General features: G+C 36.7%; 1 protein-coding gene across 2 annotated transcripts in view; it reads left to right on the top strand.

The window, feature by feature from the left end:
• USH2A (usherin) overlaps positions 1-13,710 on the top strand; it is a 367,630-nt gene that overhangs the window by 171,129 nt on the left and 182,791 nt on the right. For both annotated transcript variants that reach the window (XM_057365137.1, XM_057365136.1), the window contains 2 exons: positions 11,666-11,825; positions 12,312-12,483. In XM_057365137.1, coding sequence (XP_057221120.1) covers positions 11,666-11,825; positions 12,312-12,483 — 332 coding nt within the window. The remainder of the gene's footprint in view (positions 1-11,665; positions 11,826-12,311; positions 12,484-13,710) is intronic.

Below are 13,710 nucleotides of genomic sequence, written 5' to 3'. Positions count from 1 at the left end.
TTTTTTGCATGTCTGGGTATGTTTATGGCTACATAAGGTTATTCCGAGGTGACCAGAGAATCTGGCTTATGAGGAGATTCTGGGTCCTCACTGCTCACCTATCCAGGATCATTGGCTAGACTAGGGGAGTTCACACAAAGGATGCATAAGTGACATTTTCATTCTGTTCTAGCAGAAACACTGAAAGTAAAAGTATCAATAATGGAAAGTAACCCACGTTAATGCAGTATRTCAATAGCTTCCTTTTGAAAGCTGAATTTAATATTAAATCCAACTTTGGAGCTATTTATGATCACTTAATTGTAAGAGTGTTAGTAATTTTTATTCTGATCCAGGAAMAAAACTTGAATCCAATTGACAAGAATTTTTAAATACTCTCATGAGCTGGCATGCTAGCCTTTTCATCAGCTCAAGGAKAAGTTAGATTAAACATTTCAACTAATGTGTGTTGAATGTTTTGAGGYATGACTCGTGGGGTTTAATAACATCATTGCAATGTCACATAACAATTTTTAAGATGTTGAAGTGTACTGGGAATTAAAATACATGCAATTTAAGTCTTTCTCCTATGTTTGCAGGCAGAAAAAAAGAGCAGAGAAAGCTTGTCAAGTAAAACTAAAAATCAAGTGAGATACCCTGAATTGATAAAAAGACTAATAAATAGGAAATGTTAGTATAAAAAAGAGGTACAAGTCTCAGCTTAAATATGAAAAGAAGTTGTATGGCAGAGTTCAAGGCAAAAATAAACAAATGGTAATTAGAAGTAGACAATAATTTTAAATGTTTGCATGCAGGACAAAGGCAAACCCAGGTAGATAAATAGACTAAGTTCAAAACAGTTGATAGAAATTACAAGGTAACTTCTTCACCAAAGAGCCTGTCCCTGGTGATGCTTCTGCGGGAGGTACATGAGTCAACATTGTAGTGCCCCAGCCAGAGAACCGAAAAATAGTAAACCATCTAGACTGAAAAAGATCCTTGTTTCTACACCTTATCAGCAGGTAAGAGTTTTTGGAAGAGGAACTGCTGTGGACAAAGCCGCAGTTTTGGCCAAATCTGTGGCCTTCATGTGCTGTCATAAAAACATAGTCACAGCAGRTATTTACAGGTTTCAGCAGAGGAATGAGGATGTGAATGATCACAGAGTTTAGTCTTCTCCTCCAGGAGGTGCAGCTACAGGAGCAGTACGTGATGTTAACCRTGAATCACAGAATGGCCTGAGTGGGAAGGGACCTTAAAGATCATCTTGTTCCAACCCCTCTGCCGTGGGCAGGGACACCTTCCACTAGACTGGGCTGTTCAGAGCATCATTCAGCCTGGCTTTGAACACTCCCAGGGATGGGGCATCCATTGCTTCTCTGGGCAACCTGTTCCAAGGCCTCACTGCTGGTCACAGTAAAGAACTTCTTCCAAAAAATGTAATCTAAACCTTACCTCCTTCAGTTTGAATCCATTCCCCCTTGTCACTCCCTGCTCTTTGTCTTTCTTGCAGGCTCCCTTCAGGTTTTGGAAGGCTCCAATTAGGTCACCCCAAAGCTTTCTCCCTTTAGGCTGAACAATCTCAATTCTCACAGCCTTTCCTCATAGGAGGGGCGCTCCATCCCTCTAACCAACTTGGTGGTCCTGCTTTGGATCTGCTCCAACAGGCACATGTCCTTCCTGTGCTGGGGAAGCATAGGAAAGTTTCAGTTGCAAGTCCTGCATTCTTTTAGTTGTGTCCCCCAGTTTCACAAGAAAATTCATAAAGATTATACCAATAATGTAACATAATGCAGGCATAWACCCAGCAATGACTGCTAATGTAGTGTCAATTGCTCTCCTGCAAGAAAGAAGTAGTAATTATAAAACCTAAAAAAAAACTTTTTTGGAAAAAAAAAATTAAAATTGTGAAAAGGTGGAACTGAACAATGAACTGTGTTCTACACAGCCAAGACTGAAGCAGGGAGAGGGGTGGGGTGAAATATGAAAGCCTCTTAAGGATTTGCCACTTGTGAATTATGCATCTCACTCTCACTAGCAGGCGTAAATGCATAATTCTAATCTGTTCTTATTACTTATTTATAGCACGCAGTAGAATGTAAATTCTATGCCTCCTTTGTAGAGGCTTAACATGCTAGTTAAGGTATGCAGATATTTCAAGGAGCCTACATAGACAACTTTCTGGGCATAACACTGTTGCCAATTAAAGGGCATAAACTTCAAACAATAAATTTAGCTGRCTCTCCCCTCCCATTTGCAGGAGGAACACAGACACGATGTTAGAAATAAGGTATAGGATCAACAGATAATAAGAGCATTCATCTTGMAATAAACTACTCTGCACTGTTATTATTTATGGTAGTTACTGTTGTTAATAAAGTACATGTGGGACAGAGGAAAACCCTACAACAACCACTGAATTTATGAGAGTGGGGACAGATGCATGCTCTTCCTTTTATATCGCTGGCACTGATCGATTTGTATTTTTCCCTGATGATGGTTTATGCCATTATAACTGTTTGGTGGCTCCTTACTATTGACTTATGGTTGCAAAGCACTTCACAAATGAGAACAAGCCTCTGGACATTATATCCTAATCTGCACATCCTATAGATAYGCCATAATACAGAGCAGCTGACTGCACCACCTGTGATCTGTGCACCCACAAACATGATTTATTCTGGTAATCCCAGTTTAATGCATCACATCAGATTGTGGCAGTTATGTTATCTGATGACATTGCTGACACTACGTGACATAACTGGGTAGTGCAACATGTCAAGTTGAAAAAAACTTTGGGCTTTTCATTTTTTTGCCTTTGTTTTCGTGTGTGTGTGTTTTGAAAATAAATATGAAATGAAACAAACCAAACCAAAACAAAAACAACCAAAAATGAAAACAAAATGAAGGACAATCCAAGTAATTTTCCCCAGCCACATGTTGACCATATTGATGACTCCACAGCTTAGGCTGCTTGTTCTAGTAAGGAGGGAGAGAAGAGTAGATAGAAATACAGTATATTTTACTGTGCTGCTTATTTTGTGGTCAGCGGRAAACTAGCTCAGCTTTTGTAGTCTTGCAACAGATTTAACTTGCTATAAATTGTCTTGTTTAGGAGCAGTGCTCAGAAGCTCAGTCCTCCCACTAGCCTTGCTCCACCACTACAGTAATGTTTTGGCAAACTCCTCTGCCCTCTGACTATAATTCAGGAACACAGAGCTGTTCTGGTCTGAGGAAGGTGATAGTATCTCTTCTGTAGAAACTCTTAAATCACATGATACCTTTCCTGGATGGTGAGAGTTGTTCTCTAATCATAAAATGGTGGAAAAAGTTATTTACCATGGATATAAAATGCAGATATTGCTAAATAAAACTTGCAACCTGTAAGTCGCTAATTTAATCAACCTGTAGGTGGTGACAGTTCAAACAGCTCTTGTAGTTTTATTGTTTAGGTTTCAATTTCTGGTGTTGAGTGTGCTCTCTCAAGCTCTGCTTGTTTGATGAATTTTATTTTGTTGATTAAAAAAATTGWTTTGGCATTAAAATGGTATTTTATAATTTATTAGCATATTAAAATATAGTAAGAAATCTGCAAGTAAAATTGTCTAATTWTTGTAAAAATATTTATTTTGGAAATTAATTTCTTTGATTCTAACTCTCTTTTTTTGTTGCTTGGCAGAAAAACTTAAATACAGTGCTAAAGAATTCTAAGTTGTCTCAGATGCAAAGAGAGAAGTATAGAAATCTTGCAGGATTGTTGTACAGATTTGCAAATTATATTGATGCTTACATAAATAATTAAAAAAAAACATTTTATTGATACTTAATGGTTTTCCCCCTAAGTTTGATTTACAACGATAAATCTGAATCTTCTTGTCAGCAGTTGTAGATGTTCCATGATTTTAGGTGGGGTGAGTTTCTCTGAAAATTTCACTTTCTGAATTTACTGCATGTCCTTTTTCCCTTGTTTCCTCTCCCCTCCCCCTCTATTATTGAAAGGGAATTCATGGAAACAAAGCATCCTAATTGCTTTTCTATGTAGCACTTACTATCTTCTATCCCTGTATGGTGTGTCTTTGTTTSCTTTTCTGAGGTTGTTTTTGTAGCCTCTGTTCCTGAGAAAGTAACTCCATGCTCTCTCACTGCTATTTTGCAGTCAGAGTTTATTTCTGCACTCTGTAATATGTGCTATACTAGATGAGACTGCACTATTGATTTATATAAAATGGATAGTAATAGTTGCTGTTGCTTGCCATATATTCATTTTACTTGCCACAACAGCCCGTTCATATGCACGTTCTTCAGTGGGTTGTAAAAGTGGCAGCCTGGCGCTTCTCTTGATACAATTACCTCAGTACCAAATGTTAGGTAGATCTGAATTTTGTTTCACCCACTACAGCAAAATTGGAATTGCTTGGGAATACAGGATGTACTTCTGCTGGTGAGCAAAAGGGTTCTTGGTCATATCCAGACTAGTTCCATTTTTATAGAAGCAGATATCTGAGATTCAAATTTGCAATCTATTTGCCTAGTGCAAATATATTTTCCAGTTGTGAACATAAAGCTGAAGTAATATAGAGGTAAAATGTTCAAACCACTCTTTTTTCACTTTTTGGGCTCAACATTGACTCAGACATTAGGGTTCTTATGATGTATACTAACAACTCCCCTCTATGTAAGCTGATATAAGAAATACAGGGACTGGATTGGAAGCATTCATGAATGGAAATTTTMATTTAAATCTTAACATCTTCATTCCATACAGTGTGTAAAGAAATGCCAAAGAGGGACATAAAACTAAATAACATTATTGACCACAATTATTTGTATTCATGTGCCTGGTAAAAATTAATGTGGTTTGTCTTCTTCTTTCTCTCCTTTTGACCTTCAAACTCATTTTATTTGTCCAGCTTTTATAATTGAAGTAAACTAGGGAGAYAATGATGGTTTATTTCCAGTCAGCAAAGAAGTAACTTGGAAGTTCATCAGATTCATTTGATGCTAAATGTTTGCAGTGAYTGGCTCTCTGTTGTTTTGGTAGCAAGAGAAGCTTTTGGAAAACCTTCCAAAATGTGTCCATGTTTTCTGAGGGTACTAATGCTGATGGGTCAGGGGAAAACACATCAGGATGGAGGGTTCCAAGGAGCAACATGACTTTTCTGTGGTCAGTGACATGACATGTCTTTAGAGTCACACAGGGAATCAGGTGCATTAGTTAGTGATAAAGTCTGAAGAGAGGTTTAAATATTCTCCAGTGTGTCCCTTCTGATTTTTCTAAACCATGTGGTGTGGGACASTCCACAAGATTGGAGTTTTCTTCAGCTGAGCACCTTTAGGCTGTCAAGCTAGTGTGTCCTAACTGAAGAGTAAGAGGAGCCTTGAAAATGTTCCTATAGTAGCTATCTCAGGGATGTAGCTTTGCAATCAAAGACTGGAATCATTGCTTTTCAGCATTTATAGTTAGATAAGAATAATAGTCATGTTTAAATAAAAAAAGTTTACCTATCTAATTAAGATTAAAACTCAAATAATTTTACTAAAATAAAAAGAAACAATGAAATACATTAATCAGGAATGGATGTTTATGTGGTCTTGTGAATTGGTCAGGATGAAACCTCTTCTGAGGGRTGAGTTTTGGCTCAAAGTACGAGGGTTTGGGACAACAAAAGGCAGAAAGTTTTTCTACGCAACAATTAAGGGTGTAAGGGCTTAATCAAGAGACATTGTTACTAAATGTGAAAGCAAATAGACGTAATAATTTTTAATGGTAAAAAGTAATTATCTTTAAACACCTTAATGGACCTTGGAGCTGYCCCTTTTCCAAAAGTGGAACCATTTAAGGCATGTGAAATCATCACTAATTGTTTGAAATMATTTCAAACTGAAATGATGAAAGATCCTTTTGTTTCACAACTGTGTCAGAGGGGCTTTCTTCCTGAATATAACTCTTTTACACAGTCCATACATAACTGTTATGTTTTCATGCTCCCACATGAATTATWGTTAGTTAAATAGTTTTATGCTATGCTCTTTATTTCTTAATRTGGGACCTGGCAGTTCCCTGAGTTCTTCTGCAATGTGTAAGTCTCAAAAAGAATGARGATTTCTTAGGCCCATAGAATGGCCTGGGTTGGAAGGGACCTGCTGAGGGCAGGGTCACCTTTCACTACACCAGATTATCAGAGCTCTGTCCAGYCTGGCCTTGAGTGCTTCAGGGTTGGGGTATCCACAGCTTCCCTYGGTAACCTGTTGCAGTGTCTCACCACCCCCACAGTAAAGAATCTTTTCCTTTATAAGTATTGTGGAAAACCAGAGGTATTTACTGCTGAACAAATCGTTTCTAAAACACATAAGCATTTGTTGGCCAGCTGGAAGCCAAGTTCTGTTCTTGGAGCTGAACAACAGCTCATGGTGCTTCCTGAAAATGTGACCCTGGGTTTATTGGTTTCTCTTTATTTCTGGCCCTTGTTTTTAATGGCTTCACAAAATTCTTTAAATTGTCACTGCAACATTACAGAATCACATAAGCATTCTTAATTATTAATTAATATCTGTTAGAGTTTGCTACTGTCTTGAAAGATAGCTGTTTTCACCAATTAATGGACCCAGTTGCCCACGTGAAAGGCCACCCATTGCTAATTTATACATTTAGGTACATGAGCACTTTGTGTTGACTGAGTTGCCTGAAGTAAGAAGTGTCATTTGTGACAGCTTGTTTTTTCTGAAATATTTTCAAGCCAATGATGAGTGTGGTGTGGGGTTCATACATCTGTGAAATGATGCAGCATTAGTGTTACACCCTTCCAGAGAAAGTTGCACATTTGTGATGKTTCTTTGAGATTCAGTATAATTAAGTGATTGCTGCTTTATAAAGAAAGAAAGCAGGATATTCTGTACTACAAGTTAAATATGAGTTGTTGGTTGCTTTAGGGAAAGGTAGAAGGCAGAGAACTGCTGATTGTGTCTRATGGAGCAAGCCTGATAATGCGATCTTGACACTCAGCGTATGAATTAGATGTTTGCGATTTTGTGRTGATGCTTAGAAATCAGAAGGGGGGATGTGGTTGTATTTGGTGGTGCAGATTTATGGTCCCAAGGAGTATATCTTATAATTAAATATTAAGTTACTATGAGTTAATATAACAAATTGTGATAAAGAAGATGAGGGAACAGAGTAAAGATGTGACTGAAGTCTTCGTGCAGTGTGCCCATATAAACTAYGTGGTGATTGGAATTCTTTGGAAGTTTTTCATTTTCATACTCTCTCAGCAGGTTTTTGTTGTACTGCTAACAATCCCTTGTTGCACTGCTGCTGTATCATTTTCCTTTAAATATAGCAATGGGATAACTATTGTCTCAATTATTTTCGTGAGAGAAAACTGTGTGGGGTTCCACACATGAATGTGGGTGCCCACCCAGACAGGACACTGCCTTTTCTGGTCCTTACAGTAGTGGCCTGAAAACAGGGAGAATGGAAATAGGGTGGAAGAAGGGAAGGAAGAAGGATATATGGCTCTCTTGGAGTAATTTTGAATATAAAATTTGAATGCTACAGATACATAAAAATCTTGTAGCTATTACTGCTGTGGTATATTTGAATTGTGATCTGAAAACTGAATGGTAAAGCTCATGTTTTGTTAAATCTCTAATTTTTGTTGCTGTTGGGGTTTTTTTCCTCCTTTTTTTTGGATTGTACTAATTATGTTTTTGTTCTCTATTTTAGTAACATCTCTCCAATTCCASCTAAAAGTGGCACTGTAGTGTTGCATATTATCTTTCAATGACTACCCATTAAATTTGATCAAAGCAAAGTGAGTGTTCTTATTGACCATGCGAACAGGGTCATTCTTTATTCTTTCTGTCTCATGCATTGATTGTGCTCTCAGGACTCACTCTGGTGCTTCCTAGAAACTGGAGGGATACCAGCCACTGTAGTTGGTTTGTATGGGAAGTGCCTCATGCACCACATATGTAATAAATGTAGYGGTATGCAAATACCTTTGTTAATGAGAGTCACTGCAGTTCACAATTCTCTTGCTGATGCATGAGTTAGAAAATAATTTAGTTTGTTTGTGTTGCCTCTAAGGTCAAAGAGATGAAAAGGCAGGTTGATCCTTCCTCTTCCTCCGCTCTACCTTTTCCTTTGGGGAAAGTAAGTAATGGTTTGAAAACAGATACATGGGATTTTTTTTTAAGTTTTCTTACTTTGTTCCTTTTTTTGGCACAAAGATGCAGAATTATTTATTCTGTCTACCTCCCACTTTAATAGAATGATTTGAGGGAATCCTGTACCTTCAAGAAATCTTTGTATCTTTGCCCTTTAGTGCTCTTCTGGGTCTGGAAATGAGAAGACCAAATCCTGAATTTAGGTTTTTTTTTCATCAGTGAACTTCTATAATTTCCAGGTTTAGCATTATATTGGTAAGACATAAGTAGTTTCAGTGAGTAGTTATTGAAATATTGAAATAAGAAACATTTGATCTTTAACTCAGGGAACTGGAATTGGGGAACAGGTGGGAATATAACCTGATCGAGCAAATTTGTAAGAAAAAAAAAAGAGGTTTTGCTGTAGGTTTAAAAGTAATAATTGTGTCCTTATTGGGTTTGTCTTGTAAATTGAGATCAATGAAATTCTTCTGCAGCAACATGAAATCAATTGTAAAATAACATATAATTCGCACCCTATATTGTAAATTATAGTTTGTTTGACATTAATCACTGAGTTTTSCATGCACTGGGGTGCATTTTCTTGTAACACTTTTCCACACAATGCCTGTGGATCCGTTTCTAATGTGTTTGAGAGCAATCTGTTTTTCATGTCCACAATTGCCTACATTTGATCTTATGCAAATCATGCAATCAAGCAAATGGAAAGCAAGGCATTGTTGCTAGAGGACCTTGACAAACAGTGGCTTTGTAGTTTTAAGAACCTCCTCCCTCTTTCAAATTCATGTTTGTGTCTGTAGCTGTTTGAGTCCAGTGATCCGTTATGAAACACTTTGAACTTGAAATAGGAAGATATCTGCCAAATTAGATTGTGATGAATAATTGTATTGATTATGATGTAGTATGTTTTTTTATTGTTCAGTTTTTCAGTTTCTGCTTCCAACCTTTCAGAAATACTGTCGACCCTCTATTTGCTCGTTCATCCAAACCTTGAAGTCTATGGAGAGATTTTAATGATGACAAAGCTAAAACTTGAATTTCTTTGTTTTCTTCTCTAGCTTGCACAAAAGTAATTTTTCTTTTTAGCCTTGTCCCACCTAAATTTTTGAGATGTCATTGAAACTTTCTATTTAGTAGTCAGAATACTTCAGTGTTAGTAAATCAAGATGAGGAATAAAGATTTTCTTTGATTCTGGTGACATGTTGCTTTTTTAACATATTTTGTATTTCAACTATTTTTTAAACTCTKCTATCCTTCCCTTCCTTTTCGGTATGTTTATCAGCAGATCCCAAAGGATATCTCTGCTCATATGCGCTGTGTTTCCATTTCTTGCTATTCCTGTTTTTTCAAAACTTTACATGTTTCCCTGTCTTGTCTTTCTCTTTTTCCCATTCTTGGTACTGAGACACGCAAGGTAACTTACAGTTGTTTTTTTCAGGGATTAAATAAAACTTTTTTCCATCTTCCATTCTCTTAATTCTTGACAAAGCTCTTCCCTTTTCAAATTACACAAGGTATTTCCAGAAACTTATGCCTGCAAGTAGTCTCATCAGCTACAGTGTGCATCACATCAGGGTTTAAGTACAAATTACCTTTTTAAAAAACAGTACTTCCAGATGTGGAATTTTCCATCAATGAGAGAAAAATACCCTTCACTGACAACGAAAAGCGTGCTCTACCATAAACAAAAGGAAAAGGAGAAATCAGCTTTTTCTTTTCTCCTGTGTTATGTTCACTCTTCTAAGAGAGGCCCTGCCATGTAGTTTCAACTTTGAGAGAATACATATTCAGTATCTATGAGGTTATGAATTATACGGGTTTCATGAATTGCTTTCATCTGTTCATTTTTAGCTTTGCTGAAAGTAAAATCCTTCAGGTCACTTGTTTGCCCACCCAGAACATGGAGTATCTAACACTTGTGTCACAGACTTTCAGTTCCATCTGCACTTTTTGTGGCTTCTCTSATGGCAGCTGTAGGCAGTAAGGGACACAGGGAGGTGCACACTAATGCGGGCAGTGCAGCCAGTGCAGTGTGTGGAGTGTCCCWGCTTGCTGAGCCAGCTTGAGCACCTGCTCTGGAGTGTGCTTTCCCCCTCTCACCGACTTAAGCACTGCTTAACCCTGGTAGAATCAGTCCCATTATGTTGATTAAACATGTCACTGTTACAGGCATTCACTTGATGATTTTTTTTTTAGCTGCAGCATTTTTTTTTTTAACTCACACTTCGCCATGTGTACCATAGAACAATACCACTGAGTGGTACGGTATTTTCAATAGAAATGCACAGGTTCATTCTCTCCTCACWCAGAGTGGAGCAAGTCAGAAGAAATTTCATTCCTGCAGGGACTGGAGTCATGATATGAGGGGAAAACTAATGAAAGAGAAGTTGAGTCTGCAACCTCTCTGTTTTGGTTATGCCTTTGTCATCCAATTGCAATTTTTAARTTTGTGCACACAAATATCGTTGTAAAAAATATAGTTTGACACTGTTAGGCTCTGAAAACACTGCTATTTGTTATGTCTTACAAAAACACAGAAGTTTTCTGGCATACTGAAAATGTGTTTTTATAGAGTAAGTATTTTACTTGTATATCTTGTACTGTTGCCAAAACCTCAACTGTAAATTCATTCTTACAAGATTTCCTTATTGAAGTCTATGATTCATATTTTTATGAAGAAAGAAAAATCAAAATATGCGAAAATTATGTCAGCATAACTTTGATGCTACCATTTTTCTGTCAAACATTCCTTMTTAGTATAAGAAAGAATATGTGATCTTTTAGAATATTTATTCAGCAAAAATGCTACATTTTATTCACCATTTTCTGTAGTAATTGAAACTCAAGATAGCTTCATAATAAATAACCATTGAAAAGTTGTTTTGTTATAGCATTAGATGGGTTGTCTTTACTGAAATATATTTTACAATGGTTTGGTRTTCATGCAGCTGAAGACAAACAGGCAAAGAGAGAACAGACTCATATGAGTGGTGGCAACAATGAGCTTTCTTTGTGTTCATGCTTTTAGTGAAACCTGCATGGAGTGAATTGTTGTATGTATTGATGCTTGATGTTCATTTTTCATACATTTTAAAAAAGATATAACCCAGCTGTGTTAATGAAYCTGTACTTATTTTTCTATTAATTTAATTTGATTTGATTTAATTATCTCAAAGGTGTTCGTTTGCCCCTGTAGCGAATTGATGTAGTGTGTAGCTCCTAAGAAACTAACTTTTTTTTTTTTTTTTGGGTTGGGTGGTGTACATTCTGGTGTAAATGGAGTAMAGTGAGGTTATCTCAACTAAAGCACAGCCCACAGGTGTAGTAGGAGTTCAAATTTGCAGTTATCTACTATTAAGGAACGAGTACCTATTCATTCCTCTGGAGCAAACTTGAAACATTTAAGAGATACGCATCCCCCTTCCTCTCAATTTCCTGAACTCTTTGCTGTCTGAAAGCTATGAAAAAACAAGGTAAAATGAATATACCAAGTAAGTTCCTATTTGTTTCTTGTCCTAGATTTGGCAGTTTTCACACCACACCAGTTCCTGCTCACTGCCTGCACGCTTGCTGGCTGTACAAACAGTTCCCAGGTCACCTTGTTTACAGCACAGCTGCCACCATCTCACGTAGATGCCCCGGTCCTGACGGTTTTGGATTCTAGAACAATATATGTACAGTAAGTAAGGATTTCTWCTTTCCTGACAACACAATAGTGCATCAGTTTATTCAAGAATTCCAGTGAGTTCAATCAGGGGAAGGGTTTGTGACATAAAATTAAATTTATTATGATTAAATGCATAGAAGTGATTAGTTTAGTGGTTCTGTGAACCTTCTGATTATCACTTGCCAACTTAATTTCCATTTTGTCTTTACGCAATCAGTATAACCTACACATGGGCATAGCCTCTGCAAACTTCAGTGCACAAAATGTTCTGGTGATGTGCCCCTTTTGTAGCCCCTGCTTTGTGTGTAATCATTTATCTATTGAGTACAAATACTGCATTAGAGGTATGGGTTAGATTTCTTTTTATGATTGCACGACTGTATTTTCMAATTCTCAAAATAAACCCCATGAAGTCCCCTAAACAAAGCCTCACATTTTTCAGCGTGGTCTGAATCTTTATTTGGTCTGGTCRTAATCATTTTTTGCTTTTATTGGCAGATGGAAAGAACCAGTAGAAGTAAATGGAATCCTAGATCGCTATATAATTTATATGGCCACCAATGAGCAGAATTTTACAAAGTGGAATGTCATCTATAACAGCACAGAACTTTTTCTGGATTTTACTATTCCACAGCTTTTCCCGGGTACTGAATACCTCATAAAACTAGCTGTAAGTTTTAAAGATGTGTAGTAGAGGTGTAAAATGGTGAAAATGATTCTGATTTTGTTAGCATCTTAATATTTAATGGTTTCTGTGTCCACTTTGTTTAACCTCTTCTCTCTTAAGCTAAGGTGGATGAGCCATCCTGAACAAAAGTAGTTTTTTTTTGTTTGAAAACACTCATAGAAGTGTGTATGTAATTTAAAGACAGGTTTTCTTGAAGGGTAAGTTGGATAACTAATAAAGAATTGAGCAGAAATACATGAAATGCTTTTAAGACGTCTCCTTGGACCCAACTTAAAAGAAAACAWTAATGTATTTTAAAGGGTTAACCTCTTGTATTTTGTACAACAGCAATTTTTTTCTTTCATCCTGRAATCTGTGTAGAAGGAAACAGCAGAGAGGAAGAGTTCAGTGTGAAGTAGCAGTTTGTTTATTCAAAACATTTTAGAAGACATTAGTGTTTTCATTGCATTTCTTTATCATTGGTTTTATTTTATGATGAAATAGAACAGYTTCAGCTCACTAACAAACCTGAAAATATGTGAATAAAAGCAGGGGATTGTCCCTTGTTTTGAGCACACTGTTCATTTTATAACAATACCTATATAAGGATATTTGCTTTGATAAATGCCATAGAAAAATATTCTGCTCTTGATTATGAATAAATTTACATTTATGTAGACTGGGTATGCATTCATTTTTTTTTTAACATGCTCTTGAATGTTCTAAATAATATACCACAAAAAATAAACTGCCTTCAGGTAATGATAAGGATCTGACTTGAACCTGAAAAAAACAAGGATATTCAGTCTAATTAAAGCTTAGATTCATGTTGGAATTAATTCATTTGTGCCTAGATATTTTAGCATAGTAAATTGCATAGCATATATARTAGCTCCATGTCCAAAACTAAGGCACTACTTTAACAAGCATTTATGCTTTTATTGTTAAAAGAATTTGTGCTGTCCTTCACTGTGCCACAGCCCTTGTCTGCTCCTGCCCAGCTTCTGTGCATGGGGGCACAAGCAGAGAGGATCAGGAAAGAATTAACAGCTACAATCTGGAGAGCTGCAATCTGGGACTGCTTCTTTTGGTGGCTCTGCCTTGGGATAGGGGAGGAAGTGTTGTGTGGATGCTGTTTTTCCTCATCAGTTTGCACAGATTTTTTAGAATTTCACTGAATAAATTTTTAGGAACCTTGGCTCTTTATATTTTATTTCTCATTTATTTGTG

The sequence above is a fragment of the Malurus melanocephalus genome, unplaced genomic scaffold (genome assembly GCF_030028575.1).
Source record: "Malurus melanocephalus ecotype Western Australia unplaced genomic scaffold, MMel_1.1 scaffold_48, whole genome shotgun sequence".
Classification (NCBI taxonomy): domain Eukaryota; kingdom Metazoa; phylum Chordata; class Aves; order Passeriformes; family Maluridae; genus Malurus; species Malurus melanocephalus.
This window is presented reverse-complemented; position numbering and strand designations above follow the sequence as displayed.